Below are 20,832 nucleotides of genomic sequence, written 5' to 3' on the forward strand. Positions count from 1 at the left end.
CAGAGGTGAAGACGACATACTTTTCATAAAGTGTAGGCAGTGTTCCTAGAAATCCCATTAAGGAAAACCCAAAATTTTCATATAAAAAGTGCACAAGGTTGTCCTGTGTGTAAAAATCTCTTAGTTTGGGTGCATTTTTTTTTAACGAAAATAATTCACACTACTCAAATACATTAAAAGAGTAAAAAGGCAGACAAACAAAATATGCACACAAACAACAAAAGGAATGATTTCTAATGAGATTTGGAATGAGGACAAGAAGAGGTTATGGGAGAGAGTCTCCCATGGGCAAACACGGACCTGAACAACTGTTAGAGTTTCTTAATTCAGGAACATAGCTTCAATGCTTTATAACTTAGGAAGCAACCCCTAAAAACAGTCAATTGATTTGATTTCTTAGAAATTAGGAAAAAAAAAAGCATTTGAAAAAATTACTCGCTACAATTAGCAACAGAGGAACAATATTAAAAAATCAAAATACAACATGGGGAATATAGGAGCCAAGGTCCCAAAGTACCAAAAGATAGACTCAGACTTCTTCACGTTAGAATTAAAAGATATACAGTTAAAGGAAAAATCAACCAGGCTCTGCACAGCAGGTTAAATATGCAACCACTTCAAACAGAAATGATCTAGTCCTTATGTGTAGTTCTGGGAATGTGCTCTAACATCCAGTTCTCTATAGACAAAATAGCAAAAGCACATCATTTCATTAGCAAAGGCCCCTTTGTTTTAGACTTAAATTCACCTCTGACCCACTGAAGTTTATATTAATTATCAAACTACTATTTTAATAACATTTTAAGCTTGCAATATAGTTTTTTCATGCCTAGCCCAGATCACTGGTTCAGAGGTACATATGCTTTAAACTAGCCAAATTTACAAGTCTCCACGGCATCCTCACTCAGAAGACATTCAGACGCGATGGTTTCATAGTGTTATGATTGTTCCATCTTCTTCTAAGAGTTTTTGATCTGGAGCACGCGTTTCAAATTCTGTATTTGTGCCACTTGCTAAGGGTGCTAAGCTCACTTCATTAGAAGGAATAAAACCGTTCTGTCCAGACTCAAAACTGAGTTCTATTTGTGTTAATGATTCCAGGCTCTCGGTGTTGCGAACAGCCTTAGGGATCTGCTGTGGCACACCATTGTCTTCAATAATAATGTCATCTTCATCGCTGTCTTCATCCTCTGGCTCAAAGCTCGGTTCGACCTGCTGTGGATAGCCAGGAAGGCTGTTGTCAGTAGACTGGCCAGAGCTGCCGGAAGTCCGACTGTTCCTAATGACATTATTCCTCTGGTTTGCTGGTCTCACTGTGATGATGAGGTTGCGGCTGTTTGCAATCATCATGTCAGTTACTTGATCTAGACTCTTCCCGGAAACTTCTATGCCATTAACTTCTAAAACTTCATCATTAACGGCTAATAGTCCTGTGCTTTGAGCCAGACCTCCTGGCACAAGTCTGGATATAAAGATCCCTGGGACCTTCTCTAAGCCATGGGGTGTCACCCTGACACTGGAGCCGTCCCGGATGTAGAATCCTAGGGGTTTCTCAGTGCCATATTTGTAAAGACGGACCCTACGATGTGTTTCTGGGAGAATATCCACGTCTATAATAGAAGACACAGGTCTGAAGTCCTGGGGCATACTAATGACTATGTGTGGCTTTTTTCTATGGTTGTCAGGACGCAACACATTGGTTAAAACATTCTTCTTCTTTATTAGTGTGTCTGTACCAAAGGCACTGTAGTCTGCTTCTTCTGTTTAAAAATAAAATAAAATAATTATAGAAATGCTGTAAAAACGCCCATTTATCTATAGTGGAATCTGTACAGAAAGGACAACTCAAATATATTTGATACATAAACAAACTCGTTAAGTATCAGCCTGCTCCTATCGGCTGAAAATGTAACGCAGTAAGACATGCTATACCAGAAAAGCCCAATAGGTGGCCCTCTCGAGTATTCACCATGAAGTTACCAAAAGTTGAAGTTAAATTTGAAAAAGCTCAATGACTCAAACAACATTAAATATGGCAGATGAAATTCTGATAAGCCTCGCACACACATTCTTAAACACCATTTAAAACAAGTTATTTACATTGTATTTTCCCTATGTTTGTTTAAACACCTCCAATTTGCATGTTTATCATATTTGACTCAATGACACGAAATTGGGCACTTTTGAAGCGCAAATACCTGTACTAGAGTCTGGGAGGACAGTGTACAAGCAGACCTCTTTTTACTGCGCTTCGCAGATAATTGTGTTTTTTTACAAATTGAAGGTTTGTGGTGACCCTGCACCGAGCAAGTCTACCGACGCCATTTTTCCAACAGCATTTGCTCACTTCGTATCTCTGGGTCACATTTTTTAATTCTTGCAATACTTCAAACTTTTAAATTATTATACTTGTTACGATGTGCTTTGATCAGTGATCTTTGACATCACTACTGCAGAAAGATTATGACCTGCTGAAGGCTCAGGTGATGGTTAACATTTTTTTTTAGCAAAAAAGTATTTTAAACTTGAGTTATGTATTTTTTTAGACATGATGCTATTACACGCTTAATTTGTGCAAGAATTCATGTGACTTGCTTTATCGCGATATTTGCTTTATCGAACCCACAATATATCTGAGGTCTGCCTGTAATTAAATGAAATGGATAATACACATAAAATGATAATGTAATTAAATGAATGCATATCAAACACAGGAATTCTGGTCTTCTGAAAATACACTCTCCCTCAGTTTTCTGGGGGAGTTTTAACCTTTCATTTTCCCACTTTTGAAAGAGGCTGAGGTATAAGACAGAGACAACAGGGAGGGGTGAGGATTCTGGCAAAGCTGAGAGCTCCTGCCCCATTTAATGGCATGGCTTTTCTCGCTCCAGGCAGCTTTTCTTCACGGACTGTAGGAATTTGTGTGGACAGTCCAACTTGTCAGAAAGTCTTGTTTTTTTAGGTTAAAAAAACCACAAACCTTCCCATTTAAAATGCCGACACCTAATTAAATAACAACAAAAACCTGTTTGAGCAAAATAACATCTGGGGGTTGAATTTATTCTTCAAGCCAGCAATTTATAATCCCTGATGTAAATCAGGGAAAACAGGGCACTAAAACTAGATCTCCTTACATCCCACAGCTGGAGGTAGACAGTCTACAAACAACACGTCTCATCAGAGGATGAGGAAACAGAATTAGCAGCAGGCATAAAAGGTGAAATCACATTTCAAAAATAACTGGAATGGGGATAAACTAAAAAGTCACAATCTCCAAGGATGAAAAAATATTTAATAAGAATAAAAAAGACAAAAGTGCCCCCACCATCCCAAGAACTAGTTTAAAGTCCTAGTCTCAATCACTGCTACAGACAACAGTAACATCACCAGACTGTGTCTGCACAGGGCTTCCATCTGTAGCCTCTTGTCACCCAACTCTCGGCCCCCCTGTCTGTAAGTATTATTACCTTTACTTTATAGACCAGGAAATTAAGGGTACAAAATAAGGTACAGACAGAAGACTGGCCCCAGGTTTTCTTACTAAGGCCAATACCGTACATGTTCAATTCATACAGTGAATGTTAAATGTCCACTGTGTGTCAGAGCCTGGAGAACTTCAGTATTCTTTTCTCAGTGCTGCTTGAACACTCTTCAAAAGCTAGTTTCAGATAAATGTACAAGACTAGGGGTACCTGGGGACTTCCCTGGTGGCGCAGTGGTTAGGACTCTGCGCTCCCAATGCAGGGGGCCTGGGTTTGATCCCTGGTCAGGGAACTAGATCCCACATGCATGTCACAACTAAGGAGCCCCACCTGCCACAACTAAGACCCAGTATAACCAAAAAAAAAAAAAAAAAGCCTAGTGGTACCTGATTTTGGGGCATTTTCCCCCTGGGGATAATTTTGCTTCATTTATGGAGAAAGTACTTACACTGTGTTCTTACAAAGACAAATTTATTTATAATTTGGCTTGGGAAATAAACTGACTGACAAAAGAATCTTTTGGGCAAAATGTAGCCAGAAATCTATCAACAATGATCTTCTACTGAATGTGTTTATTCAAAATTGTATATTTCATTTTACAATCAATTAAGAAAGCCCACACAATTTTTATATGGGAAATTCCACACCATACAAAAGGAGAACAAAACTAAGTTGCTTACATACCTATTCATGGGAAACCTGACCAAAAAACCCCCCAAATCTGCATAATTTGGCATTGCATCCAGACTCTGTTTGAATGCTCTCTGCTAAATTCTCAAAAGCAATATGCCCCAGTACAAAGGCACCTTTGTTCTCCCATCTAGCTAATCAGTTTCCAGCCACTGGGAAAAGAAATATTTTGGCAGAAAGCCAGGGTGCAGGGTGTCGGTTTAAAGTGTAAAGGTGAACATCTACAGAGACCAGGCCTGACGTTCCACCTGAGCATGTCTGTCAAAGTACAAAACTCAGAAAGAGACGGAAAGTTGGAATCCTGGCTCATGGCAACCTTTCACTTGTATAAACCCAGGCTTTATGCAACAGTGTGTGATATAGGCTCAGCGAAACCTCACCTATCCCGAGCCTGGCAATCTCAGCTCACCGAAACAGACAAGGATCTACCCCTGGAATGCCGCCAAACAGCCAAACTGGATGTCTCACTTCCTTACACACAAAAAGCCCCTGTGCTTTCCTCACAGAGGAAGGGAGCCCTGAAGGGCCTCCCTCTGAGCCTCTTACTTTTTCAACATTAATTCCAAAAAACCCTGGTTATCTCATTCCTCAGCTCACAGTCTTAAGTCACAGTCAGGGGTAAGGGTCCACCAGTGAGTGGCAGGCACAGATACAAAAAATAAAAGCCTACAGTGAAGAAAAAGCAAACCTGAAAACAAACAAACAAAACAAAAGCGTTATATAAATCCCAGCAGCATCCGTGTACAGTAACAAAACAGTAACAGTTCATGGTAGAGTCATCAAGAAGGTTCAAGATTATGACCCATTCAAGTTCAGTAGGAAGACAGGGGAAGAATGAAATAATTTTTGAAATTGTTCTAATCAAGGGGTGGACAATCTTTTTCTGTAGAGTTTGTACAGTAAATATTTTAGGTATTGCAGGTCATACGGTCTCTGTTGCAAAAGCAGCCACAGGCACTACAGAACGGAGTGATCATGGCTGTGTTCCATGAAAACAGCCAGCAAGCCTGAGTTTGCCAACCCTTGTTCTAATCCAAAATGGTTAAATGAAATACATGTGGCAACTTTAAAAGGATTAAACATCACTTAAAGCAATATTCAAAGTCTGCAGATCCCTTCACTTCCTAATATAACGAAAATCAAATGCCAGACACTTAAGCACCTGCTACTATGTGGCTAGACATTGTGCTGTGTGCTGCAGATCCAGTGCACCAAACAGCTAAGGTGCTTGCTTTCATGGTGCTTACACACTAAAATAGATGGCAATTAACAAAGAACTTGAAACCATTATATTATTACAAAGGTGCCAAGAGCTGTGAAGTTTATCAGTGGGAACTCAGCCTGGTCTGCAGGGTAAGGCAAGGCTTCTCTGGGGAGCGTGGTTTATACTGAGACTGGAAAACAAACCAGTAACTAATCAGGTAGAAGGGAGGGAAGAACTTCCGGGTGCAGATACAACAAATACAGAGCCAGGCAGGATGGGGTCGGCGGAGGAGACGGTGAGAAGGCAGGGTGGGAGGGGAGAGAAGAGGAGGAGCTGGAGCCAAGTCCAGGCGGCCAGGGCCCTACAGACAGACAGGGCCTCCGGGGAAGTGGGGAGGATTACGGGCTTCAGCCTGAGGGCAAAGGGAAGAAAACCAAGGATTTTGGTTTTCCTACAAAGCTCACTCTGGCTGCAAGCTGGAGGAGGGACCTGCGGGGAAGACAGGAGGTTTTACTGCAGGTAATTTAGGATGGTACCTGGCCTGGGGCAGAGGCAGTGGAATGGGGAAATAAGCTTGAAAAGTAATTAGAACACATTTTTAATAGGCCAGGTGACTGAATAAAAAGGTGTGTCAGGAAACGGGGAAATAAGTTTGAAAAATAATTAGAACACATTTTTAATTGGCTTGGTGACTGAAAAAAAGGTATGTGTCAAAGGCGACACCCAGGTTTCTGTCATAAGCAACTGGTGTCACATTCTGAGCTGTTACTCAGAATTTTTTTTATTTCTCGGGCCATACCTTCTGTTAAACAATTTTTCACAATTTACTATGAAAATGTATACTCCTTAGACCATTTCTAAATTCAACCCTGACTCACTAAAATATAACCTTAAAATACAGCTCCCAAATAACATCCAATGCACAGTAAAGTTCTGAGACAGTTTAAGTGGCTGCCCAGTTGCAGGTGTCTGGGCCACAAGCCCATGTCCTAACGCAGATGAGGCTTCAAGCAAGGCCCTTCTGGTACTTCCAACATACTCCTTTGAATAAACCCATGATACAAATGGGCTTGTCTGATGGCACACAGAAACAGCCTGTGACACAGCAAGCAGCTGTGGTGTAGGTATGCTGATCAGATCTGGCGAGACGTCCGGGCAGGTCAACGGGCCTCAGACTTGGCTGATCATCGCAACGGGCTTTTAAAAAATACACATTTCCCTGGCTGCGTTCCAAACCTACAGGAATGACCCGAGTACTTTTTCTAAAGGTGCAACCTTTAAATATTTTCTGAGATTGTTTACCATACAAGAACCACCTGAACAACAGAGAAGAAAAACTCTCTTTTTCCCTCAAATAAATGAGGAAATTCTAAACTCTGACAGGGTGAGGGGGCTGGCAAAAGCCCTAGGATCCTCTGCGAAAGTAACTTTTAAAATATCAGGTTTTTTGTTTTGTTTTTGCTTCCACAATAACAGCCCTGGAAATAGAGTCTGGGTTTTCTCCTCTAACAATAAATTACTGTAAGACATAAAACTTTTCAAGATATGCCATGATGCTACCCCCGAGTTCAAGCTATGAAGTGGTTTATGCCTTCAGTCCTGAGCTCTCACTTCAAAGACGCTTTATTTGGTAGAGGGGATCAGATGTTAAAAGGTCACACGGTTTAAAATTTAAAATCGTTTTCATGTCTGTCTTTCAAAAAATCGCTTGGTGACACATCAAGTGCAACTGCTGCCCTATTGGTTCCTAAATTGGAAGCAACAGGCCAGTAAAACAGAAAGTGTGTTGTAATTAAGCGAGAAAATGTAACTGTACTTAATGCCATGTTTTACATTTGTTTCCTGAATTTAATGTTCATTAAAGTTTAAGTAAAATCAGCTTTCTACTTAAGCATCTCTTGAGCTCTGTTTAAAAGAAAAAAGGTATCACCACGAACTACAGGGCACTGTGTAACTCTGTAAGACAGACAACAAACATGTTAACTCTACCTAAATAACCAGAGGGTAATGTGGTAAAGGTGGAGGTTGGGGGGCTCTAGCTAGGGTGGTCAGAAGAGGCCCCTCTGAGAAAGCCATCTGAGCTGAGAACTGAGGGAGGAGGAGGCAGCCACGGGACCAGCTGCAGGAAAAGCGTTGCTTACAGAAGGAACAGCAAGTGCAGAAGCACAGAGACGGCAACAAGCCCGCTGACTCCTAGGGACAGAAAGAAAGCCAATGTGGTTGCTGTGAGGGGGGAGTGGGAGAATGGAGGAAGGAGACGCTGCTGTGGAGCACAAATCAGGATGTATTTTATTCTGGATGCAACGGAAACCACTGGAGGGTTTTCAGCAGGAATGAATCGACTGACTGACTTTTCATGTTTTGCTTAAGTCATATGTGTATTACAGTTACTTTTTTTTTTTTTGGCCGCACCGGGTGGCATGTGGGATCTTAGTTCCCCGACCAGGGATTGAACCTGTGCCCCCCTGCAGTAGAAGCATGGAGTCTTAACTGCCGGACCACCAGGGATGTCCTAAAGTTACATTTTTAAAAACAAAAATTTTCTGTTGAACACACTGCCTATTTGTAGATCAAATTCTAAGGGCTCTGAATTGTATTGGTTATTTACCTCTACAGCATAGAAAACTTTTGTTTACATCTAAACATATTTGAAAAGGAAACAGCAGATGATAACCGCCCTTAAAAGATGTTAGGATTAATCCTATGATCACGTAAGTGTTACAATTCCAGTAACAAAAACATGTGGTAGTATAATCCAACACCTATAATCTTTCTAACGAAGGGGATAATCCAACAAGTTCTGTCAGATGGCAGTAGTTTAAAAATAGTCATTCTATATTTAAATACATGTTCCAAACAGCAAATTTGTAATGAAAATTACAACTGCTAACAAGACAGGCCTTCTATGCAACAACAATGATTTAAATTATTCTGCTTAAAATGACAAGCTCCACTCCAATGTTTTGTCTTCTCCTCTTCCTTCTCCAACATTCTATACATAGCTTTCTAAGAACCATCCCTGCTCTTCATCTCAGCAAGCCCTTATGTCTACTCCCCAAAATTTCAACTATCACTTTTCTGCAGACTTTCAGCTCTTTGATCAGCCTCTAGATTTCCACCCTAAGCTCCAGCCCATCATTTCTGATTTCCTACGGGACAAGGTTGAAACTCGCCGGCCAGATAAGCTTTTTTGTCCTATAACCAGACCAATTTTCTTTCCAAGTCAACCTCTCTTCCAGACTGTACCTGTTTTATGGCGCCATCAGGCTCAAATCCAGAAAGCTACTTTCCTCTGGACGCCTCCTCAACCCTCTGCCCTCCGGGTGGGGGGAGCGCAGTGACTCTCAGATCCTCCCCTTTATCTTCCTCACCTGGTCTCCTGCCGGGGCAGCTTCTCAGCGTCTCTCACCCCCCTGCTCCTTGCTCTCTCCTGTAAGACTGCTGCGTACTCCAATTCCTCCTGAACAGCCAAATGAGTCTTCCTGAAGTAACACTCTAATTGTACCACACCCCTGCCACATACCTAGGAAATCCATCTTAGGGGTCTTTGGGAAAATGAATTTGCGTGTTTGTAAAGTATTTTGTAAATAGTCAAGTGATACAGAGGTAAGTTACCCTACCCTTGGAGGTTTATTTTGTTGGCGGACTTTAGTTCCTCCAAACCCAGAAGCAAAGATACACAATCAGTGGAATTTCAAAGCCCTAGGAGTGGTCCAATGCTTATCAACTGATTGGAAAGAAAGTTTCACCTTCAAGGGTAATCTCTACCCACTCTCTCAAACTGCTTTCTGGGTTGGTTTACAAACACAGTAAGGCTTTGATTATCCCACCAATACTGGGCTTGTGGCTCTCATGTCGCCTTTCCAAACCTCTTCATTTACCAAAGACAAAGGAATAAATGGCACACACCATGGCCATCTATAGGCGGACACAGATAAACACACACACACACACACACACACACACGGAGGAGGCTACAAAGTTAAAAGTTTTAGGGCTCAAAATATGTTTCAATTCTTGCCATATAGAGTGGTTATTTTAAAATGTTCTTTTGCAAGACAAATATCAATGTTTACATTCCTCCAAAATAATGACTTGCTCTCTGATTTTCCAGATAGTTCACTAGTTTTATTTCTGTGAAAAATGCCTTAAAAGGAAAGAAAACATTCACCGGAGGCATACTACATGCCAGAGCACTGCACTGAGCTCATTTAAACTTCCTAGTAATCCTATGAGATAGTATGTTCATTCTATAGATAAAGATACCGCGACCCAGGAAGAATAAACAGCTTTCCTTCAGGTACCTATTAAGTGATGCATACAGATTTCAAAGTTAATTGCTACCAAAGAAGTAGAATGTTTCCCTGACTCCAAAGTCATACTCCTCCTACCACATCTTTCTGAATGGACAAAATTCCATTCAACAAAGTGAAGATTCAATAAATTCCTAATTTCCATTTTTAAAAAATCTAAGAGGTTATAAAGTAATTAAAACCACAATCGTTCGGACTTCCCTGGTGGTGCAGCGGTTAAGAATCCGCCTACCAATGCAGGGGACACAGGTTCGATCCCTGGTCTGGGAAGATCCCACACGCCACGGAGCAACTAAGCCTAAGTGCCACAGCTACTGAGCCTGCACTCTAGAGCCCATGAGCCACAACTGCTGAGCCTGTGAGCCACAACTACTGAGCCCGTGTGCTGTAACTACTGAGGCCCACGCCCCTAGAGCCCATGCTCCGCAACAAGAGAAGCCACCTCAATGAGAAGCCCATGCACCACAACGAAGAGTAGCCCCCGCTCGCCGCAACTAGAGAAAGCCTGTACATGGCAACGAAGACCCAACGCAGCCCAAAATAAAATAAAAATAAATAAAAAAAAAAACCCCGCTATCTTTCCAAAGTATACTTAGTGAAGTGTAACGATGTCAATTAAACCAATAATATCACAGATGTCTTAACTCACTTGTTAGTTAATATGGTAAGAAGATTCACACAAAATGTCTATTCATTAAATTTGTAGTGAATTCTGTGTATCCTATCAATGAGGAAAATAAACAACTTCTAATTCTAAAATAATTTTTCTAAACATTGTTACTTACCCTTTTTTTGTATAAAAATCCTAAGCAGTGGGTTGGCCGTTGAAACAGCTTTGTGATAATTATCATCGTTATTTATAGGTAGTAAATCTCCGTGGATGTCTGCATAGCCTACTAAAACGTCAACATTGGGTATCTTATGAACATGTTGCAGTAATCCATAAAACTCCTCAAACTTTCCAGGTTTTGATCTTTCCAGTGAAAACCGACGAAATTCAGCTCCAAACTATAAATAAACATATTAATTTTAAAAAAGGTAACAGGATCCAATCTTAAAATGCATTACAGAAAAATTCACAGGCACAGTATTTCCCTTAATGAAGAAGACAGTTCCAATAACACGGTCTATTGTCAGAAATCTCATTATCAGGAGATAAAACAACATAAGGAAGGCACAGGAATGTGTCTGCTCACTGCTGCATCTCTGAAGGGCATTCCCTTCAAGAGATGCAGGCTCAACTTAATCCCTGGGGTACCCAGGTCTCACTGAGGACTGTCCTGCAGAGTGACTCAGCTCAAACAAACCCTGTCTGGAGCCCAGATCCTGACAGCAGTATCTGCTCCTCACTCAGGCCATGGGGTAACAAAGATGTTCCTAAGTCTTTATTTTGACTGGTAGCAAAAAGCATCTAAGTTTCCTTCCCCATAAAAGGAATTACAATTTCACAGGAAGTGGCAAGAATTAACAGCAACATATACAAAAAGGACTTTGAGTTTCTTGGCACTAAGGCAGGATACAAATGGAGGTATGTCATATAAGAAACAGGTCTAGAGATAAGAAGTGTCTTCCGTATGTTAATCTTAAAAACACACACACACACACAACACATTAAATATATGTCCTACAACTCTCCAATTAAAGCAAAAGTGTTTACGTGCTTGGCACAATGCTAGGCCCTAGAGAATGAAAGGCTCAGGCCTGCACCAGAGCTCAGAAATTAGTGGGGAAAGAGAATAACTATATGAGAGGCATTAAGGGATCACACAAACAGGGAGGACGATACTTCCATCATGCCCAATATTTATCTCCACAATTCTGGTTCTCAGGTCTGCTTCCCTACTCTAGATTCACACCTCTGCCTTCCAAATGCCAAATTATTTAAGTGGTTCTTACTCAACACGAAGGACTGGCTTCATCTAGTCCATAATAAACAGGATCCATGACTTAACTATGGGACTAGCATGGCATTTCCTCAAATGTGGAAACGTAAGAAAGATTCATCAGCCTTCCTCAAAAAGTGCCCCAGTCACACAAGTTTGGGAAACGCTACATAACGATAATTACACTCTTAGGAATCACTGTGGAGACCAGATATTAAACGCTCAGTTAAGTCCTGTGGTTGATTAAAAAAAAAAAAAAAGTTTTTAAACAAATGTTTGCCAAATATGTTTGACCACTGAACTAATTTTTCCTCTAAATATCTATTATTGGCAAGAAACACTAATGTACCCCTAAGACAGCCTTAAGCATCTTGCAGAGAAAGTCCCTATCAGAATAATTTGAGCAGGTTACAAATGTGTCAATTCATTTCCCTAAGGATCCCATGGTCTCTCTGAACTCACTGCTTTTGCTATCTCAAAGAGTTCATCTGCCTTGCTCATACCCACACTACTCACTAGTTTTAAATTAAAATGAAAAATTACTAAAACCACTTCTTACCTCTAACAAATCAAAAGTTTCCAAAACACATTCCTGAAACATAAACACTAACATCTGTCAAGAACATAAGGTGACTCATACCTAAAGCGCTCAAAAAGTGTAGTCATACCTTCACGTTTCAAAGTAAATAATAACTGGGGAACACCCTTCATATCAGAGTTAGTCTTATGATGTTATAAAAAGTCATAGTTTCTTCTCCATTTTCTTTATTCTGGTATCAAAACATCCTAGTGCTTTCTGATTCATCTCAGGGTTTTATTACTTCCCCTGGTGAATGGGAGTAACATCTAATAATTGAATATTTTAGGGCTGCAATGTTTTTGCTAAAGCTTGTGGATAAAAATTCTTTGCTCAACATTTTTTTCTCTTGCTTAAATGTTATGATAAAAACAATGGAAAATTGTATGGCTTCACAAGTAGATGTGCCCTTTTGCAATGTTAGCAGGAAAAAAAAAGAGAAATTGTTATGCTTCTTGCAGCAAAACAATAGGATTAAGAGAACTTTTTACTACATGAAGAAAAATACTGAAATAGAGATAATATTAAGACCCAATCAACAACTATTATAACTTTTCTTAGCCTGGTCTAGTTTGCCTTGGTCACCCAGAATGTGTATGGACACCTGTCTCCCAGCATCTTTTGGTACACTCTAGAAATGAAAACTTAATTTTAATATTGTTTGCCCATAAATAATAACTAGGAAATGTACAGCTCAAAGACTATTCCAAGTGTTTAATAACCTAAGGTTATTAAAGGACATCACCTTGATTATTAAGAGCTTTTCCAACTCTGGAGAAACAGGAAGATAAATCAGTTACCCAAAAAAGTCACATGGTAACTGGTATCACAACTTAACTATAGTTATATTTGCATTATCCATTACTTTATTTGCACCATTTTCCCCTTCCATGAGCAAAGATATGACGTTGACACTGTTTTCTATGCAGAAGAAAAAGTTGACACTGTTTTCTATGCAGAAGAAAAAGAAATCCTGAAACGTGGATCTGTACATCACCAAGTTGTGGTTACAACCTTTTAGCGACCAGCTTTGTAAAAAGCTGTGATATCACCAAAGCAGTGAAAAAGGAAGTATTGCTTCACACATCTGTCCAAATATTTTTTAAATGGTAAAGATGCCAAATGTTTTATTTAATCCATTAAATATATATTTAAAACATAAGGTGCCACTGACACACTAGAAACAGCACCTCTACTGTGCCTATTTATCAGCAGCTAGAACGCTAGTGGGACCACACTTTGAGATGCAGGTTCTCAGAATGCCTTGATTCTATTTAAGAGACACGGTTCACCAGAAGTCCAGTATGGCAGGTCAAATATATAATGGGCAGTATGGGAAAGATTCACAAACCAGTTGACAGAAAAAAAGGGCAGAAAGCCTGAAATTCCAGTCCCCAAGTGCTCGAGGTTTTCTAGTCTGAGAGATAAATTGCCACTTGACTGTATTTATCAGAACACCTAGAATCCCTACTCATTTTTTCCTATGATAAAAAGATTAAATACTTGCTACCAAGATTAGGACCACAAACTGAATTTTAAGATTATGCAACATCATAAATGTCTTTCTTTTCTTAACCTCAACTCCCACAAACCCAAACTAGATTTATGACAGAAATGCCATGAGAAGGTTCAACCACTGGCCACGGAACTACCACCACTATACTGCTAGAGGAAAAGCTCTATATATTTTGAGTTATCTTAACCCTTAGTTCAAGCGTGTCACTTCAATTTGCTATGGCAGTTCCACGGAGGACACAGGAGACAGCATATTCATGAAACGGCTATAACTACATTTCTATTCTTATTAAGCAGAAGGGTTTCTTAACTAGTGCCTATTCTGATACACGAGTTAAGTCGAAAATAACATTGTAAAATAATGTGAAAAATGAATGCAGATACTCTTGATGTGATCATCTCAGTTACAGTAGCTTATAGAACTTTGCTTATCAACTCCAGATAGTAAAAACCATTCCACCACAGGCTCCAGGGAGCCTTCCTACTCTGCTTCACTGAAAAGCACTCCTGGATTTTGCATTCTCCTCCCCCCTACCCCACCCCGCAGTCTTACATTCAATGATGTTTCATTAGTCTTCAAGTTGATATGCTTTTACTTTTCTCCTATTCTTTCATGTGTTTTCATCTTCCCAGCTCTTATTTTCAATGTTCTCAGGGCCCAGCCCATGTCCTCTTTTTTCTATTCCATAAAGCCTAAAACTTATTTTGTAAAAGGTTTTAAGGTTTTGTCATAAAAAGCACACCTTGTCGAAGTCATAAGCTTTCTGAGCCCCCGTCTTCTCAGAGGATCAGACTAGGTTATCTAAGTCCCCTTTGGCTCTTCAATTCATGAAATGCTTGCTGAAAATGTTCCCGGAGCCGCCGACCATCTTCAAATTCCATCTCAAAACCCCCGTTGGAAAGCATTCCCTCACTAATCCCTATACACCGTCCTGCTCAGGCAGCCCTGCAATTTAGGAATTCAGTGGATACTGACGTAATTATCAGCAGATTGGCATACCGTTGGTCAAGAGTGAAAACACTTGATGTGAAAAGGTAGCAGGATGGAATGAAGAGGGCACCCAGACTCAAACTGTGAAGTGCTACTCAAACGAAAGGCGATAGTGTTAATTTTAGAGATTAAATGCATACCAAAGTTAGTGCTAGAAAAATCTCTAAGCAGGAAGCAAAGCTAACTTTACAAGGGCTCTTGAGTTCCCTGGGCTCTCTCCTTCACCACTTGATGCACCCTTGAGCCACAGAAAGGGGTAACATTTTGTGACCACGGGTATTCCAAATACTCTTTACTCAGAAGGCCAAGAGGTAGAATTCCTCCAAACCTTTCGTACCACGCTGCGCTCAAACGCCTCCCATCCTCGGCTATACCTCGGCCCTTACTCCCATCCTTGAACAGGAATGATTTTTAAGGAGATAGATTAAGCGCTCAGCTGGTCTCCTTCCTACCTGGGGCAGGAGCAGACACAACCCCCCACGCTCGTCCTCTTCACAGCAAGCGTATTCTCCACCATCTCCTGCCTCCAAATCCCACCATCGCGCCCACCACGGTCCCAGACAGCGGGCAGCTCCTCAGGCCGTCCCCGGCCAGCCCTTGGCTTCCCCCAGGCCTCCCCCAGGCCCCGGGAGCACCCCCCTCAAGGCTCTGACCGCCAGTCCCCATCTAGCCGGCCGCTCCGCCCAGCCCGGGCCCCGCGCACCTTGCTCTTCACCTCCATGGTGCCCAGGCAGCCGCTGCCCGCTCCGTGCCGGTGGCTGCGGTTCATCCTGAGGCCTGGCCCGCAACAGCCTCCTCCAGCCGGGCCGCCCCTCGGAGCGCGGAGAGCGAGTGCCCGGCCGCTGGGCTCGGGACTCGGCTGCGGCCCAGGCGCCTCCTCACAGGCACCTGCAGATGGGCGACCGTGGCTCGGGTCTCCGCGCAGAGCTCCGCTCGGCTGGCTCCTCACGCGGTGGGACCGAGGGTGAGACTGGCGGCGCGGCGGGCGGGAACGCGGCTCCCTCCCACCGGGCCTCTGCGACGGCCGCGACGGCGAAGAAGGAGGAGGGGGCGGAGCACAGGGGACAGGCGCCGCAGCCTAGCTCTCAGCCGCTTCCCCCGCGAGCCCGCGCGCGCGCACCCCAGACGGGCGGGAGCCGCGGCACGTGCGCGCGCTCACCTGCAGCCTCCGTAGACGCCTTGGAGGCTCGCGCTCCGCCCACACCCAATGGGAAGCGCGCACCTGCGCCTCCAGCGCCAACCAATCGGTACACGTCTCGCGCTGCGCGTGGGCGGGCCGCCTCCGCGAAAGTCCCGCCCGCCGCCGTACGATTGGTCCCACGCTGCGAGGGAGGGGCGGGATCACCTGAAGCCGTGGACCTCCTCTCCCGACCTAGCAGGAGAGCTGGAAAGCGCATGCGCGGGCCCTGGAGTTTCCGCCCCGGGAAGGCAGGCCGGAAGCGCGAGCGCACCTGGAGATGAGCTAGGGCGCTGGGCCTTTTGCGCACGCGCAGGCGCGCGCCTGGTTGACCCGGACCCGGCTCGCGCGCCGCGGGGGAATGGGAGGCGAGGCCCGGCTGGTGCGGAGGCGGGGTGGGGCTGCTATGTTTCTGCCACCCCTTATCTTCCTTCCACTTTGGGATGCTGCAGCGTGCAGCTACGCCCCTCCACCACCCATTTGCGTCGTTTAGGGGTCTGGCTGCAACTCTGATTACAAAATTCAAGTTTTCCCGCCTCTGCAACAGTCACTGGGGAAGAATCTCAGGGCTCTACTGGCTTAGTTTTGTTGGTAGAGACTCTTTCTGCAGTCCGTCAAGTCTCATAGGGTCGAGTAGCCGCTGGGAGGGAGGGAAAGTGGGCAGAGGCTCGGGATGGCTCCTCGAAGGTCCGGCTTACCCGAGTACTTCTAGACCGTCCCTCCAGGGCTTTCTTTTTTTCTTTTCTTTTAAATTTATTTTTAACCTCTGAAGTCTTCCTCTCCCTCCAGCCATTTCTGGGCTATTCGTTGTGTCCACCAATGACAGCCTCCAGATTGCCTTTGTCCCCCTCCCCCCAGTGGAATGACCGAGCTCTGTCCCTGATAACAAAAGACTGACTCCTTCTCTCTAAATGCCCCAGAGCTGGGTTTGTTCTCCCAGGGGCCCTTTTCAGCACTGGCCGTGCTGGGGAGGTGAGGAGGAGACCCCCAACGCTCCCCCGCACACACCTGCAGGGGGCTCATCATGGCACTGCGGCTCATCAAGGAGCTGTGGAACCCTCCTTTGAGCTGGACCTGGGCCAGCGGGCGGGGTTTCTAACCTGAAATGGCCAAGAAGATCTGGTTAGGGTGCTGCATTCCACCTGAGTCCTCCGAGGCTTCCTCCCCTTATCTCATGCCTCCCATCCCTCCTCACACTTTGCACCCCTCCTTCCCAGCACTTGTGTCAAGTTCCCGTTTCCCCATGTGTTTTGGGAGTAATCTGCTCCTGACCGAGAATGACGGCTCTGAGAAGGCAGGGGTCTGCTTTGCTCACTGTGGAGCAGTAGCACCTACCTGACTCCTAGCAGGTACTCAGATATGTCTCTGCTGGGTGCTGGAGCTGAGGAGGGCGATTTCTCCATACTAACTTTACCTCACCTGGGCTCAAAGGTGAGAAACCCATCTTTCCCCCTGAGGGGTTCAGTCCAGCAAATATTCGTGGGGGAATTTAAAGTTTTTCTGGCCATTTTGGGTGGAAGTCCAGATGGAAAGGATCCCATCCCAAGCTGAGTAATAATAAAACTGCCTTCTCTACCCCCTGTTCAAAAGCACCTACTATGTGACTCAAGCTAAACTGGAAATGAAGTGTGGTGCTGTGATGGGGCAGCATGGCAGTTTGGTCTCAAGACCCCTTAATACTCTTAAAAATTATGGAGGGCCGCCAGGTATTGTGTTTATGTGTGATATGTCTTTCAACAGTCATTGTATTAAAATTGAAATTGAGAAATGTTTAAAGCACAAGAGTACACAAGCACACATACCAATAGTCATCAGGGTGATGATATCATCACATGTCCTGTCCCTTCTGGAAAATTCCATTGTATACCTGTCTGACAAGGAAGGTGAGAAGAGCAAGTGACATCTTAGTATTGTGAAAATAGTTTGGGCTTTGAGACTCACCTGAAAAGGTCTCAGGGACTCCCAGGGACCGCTGGGATCTCTGTTCTCAGCTGTCACCTCCCAACCCCCAGCTGCCAGGGCTGCATGCTGGGCCCTAGTTCTGTGGGAGCTATTGCTGGGTGGTGGAGCTCTATTACTGTTATCGGTACTGATTTATCAAGCCCCTTTTTAAAAAGGAAGTTCATGGGTGCCAACACACCTGCGTGGGCCCTGCATTCCTGGAGGTGTCGTCACATCCTCTCTGTCCTCCCCCGGGGTGTGGCATCCCTCTTGGACTTTCCTTTCTGGAAGGGAGGGCCCGAGCTTTCTGGATCTCCTAAGTGGAATGTGCTCTGAGGCCTGCGTCACAAGTGCGCCTGGGCTGTGTAAGGAAGGAATGTGGAAAATAGTCTGAATTTGATAAAGGTGGTGTGGAGGAGGGGAGCCCTTTCATTCCGAGACGGCTGTTCCGGGCACACGTTTGTTCGCAGGGCCTGAAATTCAGCCTTTCTCAAGAAGTATGAAGCCCAGAGAAACAGCAGAAACAGAGAAGGGTTTATATTTTTGTTTCTTTGGTTTGAAAACTGAACCCTAATCTCATTTCTCTCCATCCTCCCTCCCCACCCCCAAATCCTCAAGCTAAAGCTGATCAAGTCCTACGTGGGGGATGAAAAGCTAGTCCCAGGCCTGGGAGAATTAATACTCAGTGAGTTAGGGAGATAAGCAAAGTGAGTGGATGACACAGATTCTATAAATTACAGGTTCACAAAATCATTAGTTGGGAATGACTATCACACCCACACACTGTCATATCTCCCCCACCCCAGCCCATCTCCACCCTCTGAAAGAAGCTAGTGAGGGTTCCATTTCTGCTTTATCCCTTTTCCCAATACTTTCTGTCTTTAGTTCTTCTACAACTTAACACAACTCTTGTGTCTGTTTGAAATTTACCTTGTGAGGTGGAAAGAGCTTGTAATTTTCCACAATTCATTTTATTGATTTACATCTTGCATGACAATGCTTATTTTTTCCTTCCTCCTCTTAGGGGGGAAAAAAAGAGGTGGCAAGAAATCACGTGTAACGGTGAGATTGGTGAGATTTTTTTCAAGAAGTCTCTCTTGCCAGCTCTTTTCCTCCTTGATTGCTCAAGTGCCAGTTTTAATGGAGCTGGTTAATAATTCTTTGAGAGAGAGGTGAAGTGTACATTTATGAATCTCAGACTACTCACCGAAGCACTTTAAGCCCTTTGCAGAGTTGGAATTAAGTCACATGATCCGTTTTCTGGTTAATGGCTTATAACACTCACAGCTCGGGAAGCAAATGAATTATCTCCTGTAGCTTGTAAGAAACTCAATGCCATTTTACTTAAAAACCCATCTTCATGGGAGGCAGCGTGTGCCAGGCACCGTGTGCATGAGCCCTGCCCTCGAGGAGCTTTGCTTTCTGACCTCTTGCCTCTCTGGGACTCAGTTTCCCCATCTGTAAATGCAGACGGATGAGATCATCTTCACAATCCCTTCCAGCTCTTAACATTCTGTGTATCCCGGGGATAACGGAGATTGATCATTATTTCAATGAGTTCATGCCAGGGATGAACTAGAATGAAACGTGTAACCTTTCCATCAGGGTCAATAGGCAGGCAGCAGTCATCAGCTAAAATATTCCACTTCCTAGGACGTGTTGATGAAGATGATGATAACTAACATTTACGAGGGTCCACCCTGGTGCTGGGAACTGTGCTAAGTGCCTTCCCCATGAACTATCTTATTGGCTTTTAAGGAACATGGAAGAGCTTTATACTTGGAGGCCCTGAGATCTTAACTTTTTAAAGTGATAGCTGTTCATTTGAGCCCTTGCTCTGCCCCTTGCTGGCTGAGTGACCTTGACCCTGTTCGTTTAACTACTCAGAGCCTCAGATTCTCTCCTCAGATGAGAAACTATACATGAAACTGCTTTGCAAACCATCAGGTTCGGTGAGAACATTGGCGGTTATTATTTAGCACATAATATTGCCTACCAAATCCTTTGGTAGAATTTCAAGAAATCCTTTGAAATAAAACAGAAATGTGTAATAAACCATTCTTCTTGTTTTCACACGGGGTGACCTTTTAGTGGCCATCTCTTAGAGAGGCCGAGAGGCAGCCTAGAGGAGTCCTTAAGAACGTGATTCCCAGATGCCCACCTTCACTCCTGCCTCTGGCATTTCCTACCTGTGTGACCTTGGGCAAGTTTTTAAGCTCTCTGAGCCTCGGTTTCCTCGCCTGTAGAATCAGGATAATAGGAGCATTATTTGTCTTCATTCATGTACATTCATGTACATTCATGTACAAAGCACTTACGATAGGACCCACAGAGTAAGGACTCCTTAAACGTTACCTATTATTGTCATAATTGCTGTCTAATTATTTTTATTACCTACTGCCATAATAGAATTCATTAATGTAATAAGTATTTATTAAGCCTCAACTGTGTATACAATACGGTCCTCGGTATGGAGTTAAAGAATAATTAAAAAAAAAAAGAATGAAGGTTTGATTTCTACCATCTAGAACTTCACAGTTCACATAGACGTTGGCTCAGCAGGCATCCTTGAATGCCTACTAAGGATCAGGCAGAGACAATACTATGAATGTGATCAAGTTCTTGCCTCCAAGAATCCAGAGTCTAGCTGAGAAGTCAGACCCTTGGAGAGATGCCTTCTGGAAGCGATGTGCGGAGTAGGTGAGGGGGGAGGTTTGCTGGAGTTGACCATCCTAGAGCTCACATCTGGCTCCATCACTAACCTGCTGTGGAACTGTGGGCACACATCTTCATCTCTCTGAAGACCACCTTCCTCAGGAGTGAAATGAACATAGTGAGAATATCTACCTCTTTTGAATTCATAAATATTTACTGAGTGTCTATTTTGTGCCAGATACTATTCTAGATGGTTAAAGATACAGTAGTAGCGAAGACATGACCCAATCCCTGACATTCCAGGGGAGGAGAGAGAAAGAATCCACAAGTTAATTAATTACAAAATATAGCGTGTTAGTGATTAGAGCTATGGAGAAAAATAAAGCCGGGAAGGGGGATGGGGA

General features: G+C 43.5%; 1 protein-coding gene across 1 annotated transcript; it reads right to left on the minus strand.

Moving 5' to 3' along the window:
- Window positions 1-651: 651 nt before the first annotated feature.
- On the minus strand, window positions 652-15,424 carry PARD6B (par-6 family cell polarity regulator beta). Its single transcript, XM_060123760.1, has 3 exons — window positions 15,359-15,424; window positions 10,475-10,697; window positions 652-1,760 (listed from the first exon to the last, which is right to left on the minus strand). The coding sequence occupies exons 1-3, from the start codon at window positions 15,422-15,424 to the stop codon at window positions 931-933; spliced, it is 1,119 nt and encodes a 372-aa protein (XP_059979743.1). The 3' UTR covers window positions 652-930.
- Window positions 15,425-20,832: the final 5,408 nt, after the last annotated feature.

The sequence above is a fragment of the Lagenorhynchus albirostris genome, chromosome 15 (genome assembly GCF_949774975.1).
Source record: "Lagenorhynchus albirostris chromosome 15, mLagAlb1.1, whole genome shotgun sequence".
NCBI lineage: Eukaryota > Metazoa > Chordata > Mammalia > Artiodactyla > Delphinidae > Lagenorhynchus > Lagenorhynchus albirostris.

What these genes read in the sequence shown, in the direction of transcription:
- PARD6B (XM_060123760.1), bottom strand. Translation starts at nt 15,424, where the DNA reads ATGAACCGCAGCCACCGGCACGGAGCGGGCAGCGGCTGCCTGGGCACC. An exon ending in CCATGGAGGTGAAGAGCAAG is followed by an intron (nt 10,698 to 15,358) that starts GTGCGCGGGGCC and finishes GTTTATTTATAG; the next exon opens with TTTGGAGCTGAATTTCGTCG. An exon ending in GATTTTTATACAAAAAAAGG is followed by an intron (nt 1,761 to 10,474) that starts GTAAGTAACAAT and finishes ATTTTTAAACAG; the next exon opens with AAGAAGCAGACTACAGTGCC.